Here is a 9,379-nt window from a genome sequence, read left to right as displayed (position 1 = left end):
TTTTGTACCTTAGAGATATTTGAGGATATGTTTCACTCCGCTCTAATGTCTTCTAGTTGGAGATGCACTAAACCTAGCTAATAAATTTACTGAAAAGGCAATATCAGGTCTAGTGCTATTAGCAAGATAGAGTAGAACCCCAATAGCACTTAGGTAAGAAACTTCGGGTCCTAAAATATCCTCATTTCCTCCTTATTAGGTCTAAATGGGTCCTTGTCCACTTCTATGGATTGGACCACCATTGGAGTGCTGAGTATATGTAATTTATCTATATAGAATCTGTAATTAATTCGTAGATCTTGAATGCAAGACTTTAAGGGTTCAGAAATTATTTAACGTTTTTATAGTTATTAGTCCAGATTAGATAATACTAAAAGACAAACAAATATAAAAACAAAAGTAAAAGAAGTGAACCCGGACACAAGAAATGATCACGCAGTTCGGAGCTAAAACTCCTATGTCTGCAGGGCTACTCAGCTTTTGCCCAATCCACTAGATGATCACCAAGGTTACAACAGTTGGAATATATGCCCAAACATACAATTGTCCTAAACCAACACAACCTTCAACATCTACACTTGAATTGGCAAAACTGCAAGCTAGGAATTCTTCAATTCATCACCACGATGCAACATCAACGTCAGTCTCAAAGACAGTAGCAAAACGCCATTAATTCTTCAAATTAATCCACTTGAAATTCATGTGTGAAGCTCTGAACATGTAATGTGTGAAGAGATGGGGATTAGAGCTTCAAGTGCCTTCATATTTATAGTTTAGAATCCTTTAATAAACCTCACAAAAGTATATCTGAATAATCCTTGATTAAATGAGAGCCACACCCCTTAAAAAACTGTTAGCCACACAAAATAAATATGTTGACTAATTCCTTGTTGAGAGCTTGCTGTCTGAGACAGCATCCGCTGACATAGCCTCCCTTTCAGCACTGGCGGACAGACTGACTGACGGTCCAAAAACAAATAAAAACTAGATATAGGCTAAGTGTATTTTTGACAAATAATATAGCCAATAACAAAGGACCGTGTATCATTTGTACACTTACAGAATCTCTCTAATAATTTGCTTATGTAGTTGGACTGGTGTACAAAAATTCAGTCAAGGAGATGATCAATTTGCAAGCCGAGACAAAACTTGTTTTTTCCCACGCCTTTCATTTCAAATTCCATTTTTAAATATGAACAGGCTTCCATAAGATCCTTTTGTGTCCCAGCAATATTTATGTCATCAACATAACTAGATATAATGTAGAAACCATTAGATGATTTCTTAATAAAGATGCATGGACAAATCTCATAATTTACATATCCTTCCTTCATGAGGAATTCACTTAAACGGGTATACCACATTCTACCCTATTGCTTCAAACCATATAATAACCTCTATAATTTGATGCTATAAATGTTTTGATCATTCATCTCTCTCATCTTGGAGTTTTGAATACCTTTGGGGATTTTCATATATATATATATATATATATATATATATATATATATATATATATATCAGCGTCTAGTGACTTATATAAATAAGCGGTCACGACGTCTATCAAGTACATATTAAATTTTAATTAATTTTTCTGCTAGTGATATCAAATAGCGGAACAAAATGTCATCAATAACAGAAGAATATGTTTGCTTAAAATCAACTTTGGGTCTCTGCGTAATCCCTTGAGCGCAGCTACTAACTCGCTTTATATCCAATCACCTCATTGTTTTCGTTCATCTTCCGTACGAACACTCAATTGGATTATACTAGGCTCACACCTCTCAGGGTAAATACGGTGGGCCAAAAACTTTACTTTTATTAAGTGAGTTAAGTTATGCCTCAACTGTCTCTTTTCATTTTAACTAGTCAGAGCGCTTCCGACACTCTATTATTGATTTTGGTTATAGATCCATAGTATTCTGTGATACTTTAGTGATTCCGAAACTATAGGGCATTATCTTCTGGGTGGACTAAATCCTCATGTTTTCTCGGGCGATCGGTCCTGGTCGTCTGCATGCTCTCCGCAGGTGGTCCTGTCTGGAAGGGTTCAGTGGAGACTCGCCTCTTGGTACGTAGTCATGTTACAGGGCTTCGAGGAGTCAACAGTCAAGCTCTACACGGATTGCTCCAACCTACATCATTAGCTAACAGTTCCTAACATCGAGTTTCGTTCATATATTGGAATTACTACTAATGAATAATGATTGTTGGGATTTTGTGTATTCTTTTCTTGTTTGCTCTATTAGCTTAGTCCCTAAATCTTCTAATTCGATAACTCTTCTCTTGTCTCATTGATCTATAGTTATACTAACACTTTGTATTGGGGCTCTGTCCCTCTCGACTTCATTTCATTGTTAATGGTCCCTCCGACTTATTTTAGTGTTAATGCAGTAATCTATCATGATTTTTGCTTTCAAAAAAAATAAATAAATAAATAAACATACACACCATATTGTATAAAATAATTTCCCTAAATAATTTTATCACATGGGAGACCTCTTCGATAACTGACTGAGGTCTGAGGATCAAAATTTTAATTGAAATCTTGTAACATCGTTCCTTTCCTTCTACGCCGAAAGTTTAAACTCCCCAGTACACAGAGCACTGTGACGCAACAATGGCGGACGCCCAAGAAGTCAAGCTTGAACGGTTTCTCCAGTGGCTACAGGTATAATAGAACTTTACTCGAGTGTTCACTCTCTCATTTGTTTATCTTTTTATTCGCCAAAAAAAATCCACACACCTATGAAAAATGTTATTTTTATTTAATCACAACTTGATTTCAGTTGAATAAAGTGGAGCTACGCGGTAGCAGTATCAAGTACAGCGGTTCGAACAAAGGGTTTGGAATTTTTTCCTCTAATGATGTCTGTGATGGTAATCTCAAAGTAGCTTTTCAGTGATTTTTCATTGAATGCTAAATATTCAATCTTTTAAACTGTGGTGGCTGGAAGGTTTGAAAACTGACCAGAAAAGGATACTTTCAGAGTTTCAGCTTTGTGGTGTTAACTTGTGAAGCCTAGTAAAGCAATCCAATGAATGATGATGCTTTTGATCTGAGAAATATAGTGTTTACTCTTCATGTTTCTTTTGTACTTCAAGAAAAAAATTTCTCTTGTCAGTCCGTACTCTCTAATTTTTCCCCAATCAATTATTTATTTATTTTTTTTTTTTTAATTTTTTTTTTGTGATGGCTTCTTCTAGAGTTCATGCTTCCTAGGTTTCAATTGACTTTTGAAGGTGAATTCATGTTCTTGCAAAGAATGATCACGTAGTGACAGTCTCTTACTTTTCACATTGTCATTGCTCATGTTTATCTGGTAGAAATTGAAAAAAGTAGTAGTGCTTTGGCAATGTATACATCTGAGTCTCTATATAGTTTGGACTTCGGATGAATAAATGTGTTATTTTTAGTGGTGTTGAAAATTTCAGGGATACTGCTGGTGGTTCCACTTGATTTAATTATAACTCCTATGAGGGTGCTTCAAGACCCACTTCTTGGACCCCATTGCCGGGCCATGTTTGAGGAAGAGGAAGTAGATGACAGGTTCTTGATTATTTTGTTTCTAATGGTGGAACGCCTACGGAAGAACTCTTCTTGGAAACCGTATGCAATGGTCAATAATTTTTATGCTCCCACTGCAAGTTTGTCCTTTTATAAAATGATAGTAATGCTGTGTGATTATCTTAATAGGTATTTTGATATTCTTCCAACCGAATTTGGGAATACCCTTTGGTTTTCAGATGATGAGCTCTCTGAGCTGAAGGGAACTACATTGTATCAGGCAACTGATTTGCAGGTCTAGTCTCTTAATATATGATGGTGCTATGATTAACATAAGATAGTCGTTAGATGTTTCCATCTGTGAAGTCTGCTGATGGTAGCTCACACTAAGATATGATGATTTAGGTCTTTGGCACTTATACTATAGATATGTACTTTTTGAATTATCATGCTTGACTACAAGTTAACATAATAACATTTGAGGTTGATCATAATGGATTGATCGCAAGCATATGTTGCAGAGGCAAAAACTGCAGTATCTTTTTCATGAGAAAGTGAAGAAGTTGGCTGAGAAACTTTTAACTCTTGATGGATGCCCTGAAAGGTGTGTGAAGCTGTTCTATGATCATTACCACCAATGTGATCAGAACTCAACCTTCTTTTGCGGATTCTATTACCATATTTCTGCTATCAATATCTATTTTATCATTTTTTTTTTCCTTTTAACATTTGACAGTGAAGTGAGCTTTGAGGACTTCCTATGGTACACATCTTTCACAATGCTGCTTCCTTGCTTTTTGCTGCTTATGGTGCTTGATTTTCCTTGTACTGCAATGTTCATGTATTATCATGAACAAGCAGCTTATGTTGCAAAACTATATTTATCCTAGGGCAAATTCCATATTTTGGAGTCGAGCACAAAATATACCTCTTCCACATTCCTATGTATTTCCAAAAAGTTCAGAAGGACAAGGTACATGAATTCCTATGAAATTTGGAGATTCTGAAACTTTTAGTAATCATATTCTTAGTGACAAATTGGATAATGAAGATATGAAAAAGTGAGGTCACAGTATGTTGTTCACTATTCAGACATTTCTTTTACTGCTGAAAAAAACTTTTCTGTTGAGTATTCTAATAATTTATTTCTGTCTGTACTGAACAACATTTAACTCAGAACCTGTGTCTGATGAATCTGCAAAAAAAGACACAACTGTTGCATCTAAATCAGGAGAAGATACAGTTTGGGTAGAGGGTATTGTCCCAGGCATTGATTTTTGCAACCATGGTAAGTTGCAGTTATTATTGCTATACATTAATAAGGTTACCTTAGTTCTTTTTATATTTGAACAACTTGTGTTGATTTGTATATCAGATTAGGAATGTTCTTATATTAGTTTTACTTTTATAGACTTTTAACTATTTAAAGAAAGAATGAAGGACTTCTTTGTAAATGTAACATTAAACATATGGTTTCAGTTATTTGTTGCTTACAGTTAAACTAATTGAGGAATTAGCTGATTGTTTCATTTGGTGTGAATTCATAGCTTTTTTATTTTATTTGTATCACCTAGATTTAAAAAATTTTACATGCCTATGACTTTCTGATATAATTATGCCCAGGTGTAAGGGCCACAGCTACATGGGAAGTTGATGCAACAGGACTTACAACTGGAACCCCATTTTCTATGTACCTTCTTTCAGGTATCATCTTCTCCTTATTTTTTAATTTTATGTTTTCTTGATGCTGAATTACTTCAGTTTCCTGTTGCTGATATATCTTATTGATTATAATTATTTTCTTCCTAATTCCAAAGTTGGAGAAGTTCCTATCCATAGTGGCGAAGAGATATTAATTAGTTATGGCAACAAGGGAAATGAGGTACAGTCTTCTTTTTAATTGTGGTAGGCTACATTTTTGGGGTGACGGGGAAAACTTGCAGCCACTACCCGAGGGAGTGACTGGGTAAACCTCTCCTTGTGACCCTAGCGGGCAAAGGACCAGAAGAAAGTAAATCAGCCTAGGTTGCCCATAGCTGGCTGGCTCAAACTAAGAAGGCTTGGATTCGAACTCGTGATCTTGTGGTTATAAGTTTGTATCCTTAGCCATCTTGGTTGGGGTTACCCCCTAGTAGGCTACATTTTATTTGCTATAGAGATGTTGATGAATGACCTGCTCCATTTATGTTTTGTTAACTGTCTGTTTCAAACTGTCATAGCAAATATTGACCACTAAACTAGTAAACTTGAGCAGAGTCGGTCAAATGTCCACTTTTCCTTAGTCTGAGTATGGTATGGGCTTAAAGGCCCTTCCTATAGTTAGGGCTTATTCAGGACACCTCGTGGTCTAACAAAAAAAAAAGGCAGCAGGTGTTTGTTTTTAATACGTGTTTGGGCTAGATTATTTTATTATGTTTGATGTTTTACATCAAATCGCCTTATACTTGCATGGTCTCATTTAAAAGTTTATTGGTAGAGCTTATACTTATCGATATCCTTCTTTACCTTCTCCGTATTTTCTGTAATAACTCACCAAAGAAGATGAATTTTTCTTGGTGCAATGGGAGGACTTTTATCTGTACCAGTGCAGTTAAACTGGAAGTATATTTCTGAAAATTATTTTTCCATGCTAGATCACTCATTATAAGAACTGAAATTGACCCACTGATTATACAGGAGCTGCTTTACCTGTATGGATTTGTAATGGAGGATAATCCAGATGACTATCTCATGGTAATCTAATCTATGAATCTATCTAAATCCTGCCAAATCTTTTCCTTATTTCAGAAATTTTTCTAAATAGTTCACAGCCATAGATAGACCTCTGGCCAATGTTTCACCAGAAAGGAAGAGAATTTTGATCTGAATATCATTATCAGCCCCTTGTCTTTGCCAGCTTTGTGTAGATGTATATGTATATACAAAATATTTATCTTACTTTGATATTTCTATTTGACATTGAAGGTTCATTACCCTGTGGGGGCTATTCAGGGCATTGCTTTCGCCGAGTCCAAATCACAGCTTCTTGAAGCACAGGCAAGAAACATTTTTTTGGAAAAACGAGAATGTGTAATTTAACATTTCCAAACATTCCAATTTGATATTTTTTTAAAAAAAAATTTCAAGTGTGAATTTTCCATCTCTTTGAAGACATGTCTATAACATTTTCTCTTCTCTGTTGTCTCAACCCTTTTGGTGTGTGCAGAAAGCTGAATTGAGGTGTCTCTTACCAAGAACTTTGTTGAAAGATGGATTTTTTCCTCCATGTATGCCTCGAATAGAAAACAATGATAAATGCCCCAGTAATAGTATCAGTGCCTATAGTTGGAGCGGTCAGCGGAAGATGCCCTCTTACTTGAATAGGCTTGTTTTCCCCGAGGATTTCTTGACTGCCTTGAGAACAATAGCAATGAAAGATGATGAGCTTTATAAGGTCACATCATTACTTACAGAGGTTTGTTTTCTCTCTGTATTGCTCTTAATTCAATTTCTGATAGAAAAAGAAAGAGCGCATAAAGAAAATAGTACTCCTACAAAGAAATGCGAGAAGTCTTGTGCCTTTGTCTAGTTTTAATGCCATATAGCTATAGTATCTTCACAATGGTTGGAAAGGATTCGTCTATATCAAGGGATGTTTGCTTTGCTATTTAATTTAACAATTCTGCACTTTGACGATGTTATAATCTAAGATTGGGCTAATGTCACTCAACTGGGCTATAATGCACATGGGTCAAACCACACTAACAGATTGAAATCCAATCAATTAGCTAGTCTAACCATAAACCCATATGTTCTCTCTTATATTTTATTTTCAATGTGGGACTCTTAATAGACGAATTAGTTTTGTTTTTTGTGGTAATATTCTAATTTCCTTTAGAGTGGACTTTGTTTCATCATAAGCACAATACAATAGTATCCAGTAACCTGGTTGTTATTGTTTTTTTTTTTTCTTTTTTTTTTGATGTAAACCCATGAGGAGTTCTAGTTCTTTCTCCGTCCGTTTAACGGTCCGGGTCCACCCAACTAATCCATACTCGCTCCGAGAGGCATAGGAGCTGGCCCAAGGGAATCGAACCCAGATTATCCCGAAGTTCTTCTACCTGGTTGTTATTGTTGGTCATTAACCTAGTACTTATTTGTTATGAAGCTTGTTGGACCTGGAGGCCAAAGGCAACCTTCTGATGCCGAAGTTCGAGCAGCAATTTGGGAGGCATGTGGTGATTCTGGAGCCCTGCAAGTGCTTGTCGATCTGCTTAACATGAAGTAATTGCCATGTTTTGAACTATAGTCATGCTAAAGCTATAATATTGTAGGCAACCATTTTCTTATCTGTGCGTTTTTATTCTACATGGTACTGAGTTTAAAATATAATCGATCATTTGACCTAAATTGCTGATGAAATATAGATATATCAACGAAAATGCCCGTCTTTTGACTTGGTGAAACTCATGTGTTTAAGGATGACGGAGCTTGAAGAAGGTTCTGGGAGAGAGGAGAATGACGCTGAATTACTTCGCAGTGCTCGCTCCATAGATAATTCAGTGGATTACCAAAGGTATGTTTTATACATTGCATTTCCCTTGATATAGTTACTAACCCTCCTCTATCATGGTACAATCATTATTGCATGGACCGCTGTGTGGACCAATAATAAAAAGTACATTATTTTTGTACTGAAGGTACATTATTTGATATATACTATCAAATAATGTACCTACAGTACAAAAATAATGTACCTTCAGTACAAAAATAATGTACTTTTTATTTTTGGTCCAGACAGCATGGTCCATGCAATACCTCTGTCCCATTGGACATGTGATTAGGGGTGTCAATGCAGGCTAGCCCACCCAATCACAGGTAGTAATTTTGTAGGCCTTTGTGGATCAGCCCGTGGGCTAGAATTCTTCAACAGCCCGCCTCATGCAGGCCCCATAGGCCAACTTCAAGTGCTTGTTAGGGCTTCAACCCGACAACCCTAAACCACCACAGGGCGGTTTAGGGCTGGCCTGCAGGCTTCGGCCTACTTTGACGCCTCTCCATCACCTCTCTCCTAAAAGCATCGGTTTTGCATGTTGGTATTCTGCTCATTTATTAAAACTATTTGATCCACATTCTTTGCAAACTCATTTCTTGCAGCAAATGCGATAATAATGGCACCAAAGAGAACAAATTGCTAAGCAGAAACAGGTGGTGTAGCATAGTATACCGCCATGGGCAAAAGCAACTCACCAGCCTTTTCTTGAAGGAAGCTGAGCATGCCTTGCAGTTAGCATTGACTGAGGGAAACTAGAATTAGTAGTTAGATTTGAATAATAATGAGCCTTTCTCTTCATAAGCTTGTGTAGAATTATAGATATTTGTAGAAGGCATTGCATGCTAAATTTGATTCTTGAACATTTTACAATGGAACAAGTGTCAAATAGGTTAAAGAATTTTTTGCTTTTGTGCAGTTTGACTACTAAACTTAAAAAGTGTGTACTTAACCATCAAACAAGCAAAATATGTGCAATTGAGACATTTTAATGATTTCTTTTAAGACAATTTAAGTTAAAAACATTTCAATTTTTCATCCCAACTAATATGATAGGTAGAATAAAGGGCAATTCTTAGTATATGTCATGTAAGTAATTATATGATTGGATTCTAACTTGTTTAATGGTTTAATTGTATACTTTTTAAGTTCGATGATTTAATTGCACAAAAAGAGTGTTTGGCAATTAACTTATGCTTATTGTGTTAGTTGATTTGATCAGTTGATAGTATTGTGTTTGATAAATTAGTTTTTTTTTTTTTTTTGAAAACATAAATTAATTGTTTACCCTTAGCTGATTATATATAAATAATATAATCTATAAGGGCATAAATATATTA

General features: G+C 35.7%; 1 protein-coding gene across 1 annotated transcript; it reads left to right on the top strand.

Moving 5' to 3' along the window:
- The first annotated feature begins 2,515 nt into the window (after nucleotides 1–2,515).
- On the top strand, nucleotides 2,516–9,037 carry LOC116028465. Its single transcript, XM_031270185.1, has 16 exons — nucleotides 2,516–2,671; nucleotides 2,790–2,880; nucleotides 3,436–3,610; nucleotides 3,698–3,803; nucleotides 4,030–4,112; nucleotides 4,245–4,271; nucleotides 4,399–4,481; nucleotides 4,686–4,796; nucleotides 5,132–5,212; nucleotides 5,326–5,390; nucleotides 6,185–6,241; nucleotides 6,473–6,544; nucleotides 6,714–6,962; nucleotides 7,656–7,771; nucleotides 7,968–8,063; nucleotides 8,645–9,037. The coding sequence occupies exons 1-16, from the start codon at nucleotides 2,621–2,623 to the stop codon at nucleotides 8,796–8,798; spliced, it is 1,617 nt and encodes a 538-aa protein (XP_031126045.1). The 5' UTR covers nucleotides 2,516–2,620; the 3' UTR covers nucleotides 8,799–9,037.
- The last annotated feature ends 342 nt before the right edge of the window (nucleotides 9,038–9,379 follow it).

The sequence above is a fragment of the Ipomoea triloba genome, chromosome 9 (assembly GCF_003576645.1).
Source record: "Ipomoea triloba cultivar NCNSP0323 chromosome 9, ASM357664v1".
NCBI lineage: Eukaryota > Viridiplantae > Streptophyta > Magnoliopsida > Solanales > Convolvulaceae > Ipomoea > Ipomoea triloba.
Note: the sequence above shows the minus strand (reverse complement) of the source record. Positions and strands in the feature narration are given on the sequence as shown.

What these genes read in the sequence shown, in the direction of transcription:
- LOC116028465 (XM_031270185.1), top strand. Translation starts at nt 2,621, where the DNA reads ATGGCGGACGCCCAAGAAGTCAAGCTTGAACGGTTTCTCCAGTGGCTA. An exon ending in AAGAACTCTTCTTGGAAACC is followed by an intron (nt 3,611 to 3,697) that starts GTATGCAATGGT and finishes TTATCTTAATAG; the next exon opens with GTATTTTGATATTCTTCCAA. An exon ending in AATTCAGTGGATTACCAAAG is followed by an intron (nt 8,064 to 8,644) that starts GTATGTTTTATA and finishes CATTTCTTGCAG; the next exon opens with CAAATGCGATAATAATGGCA.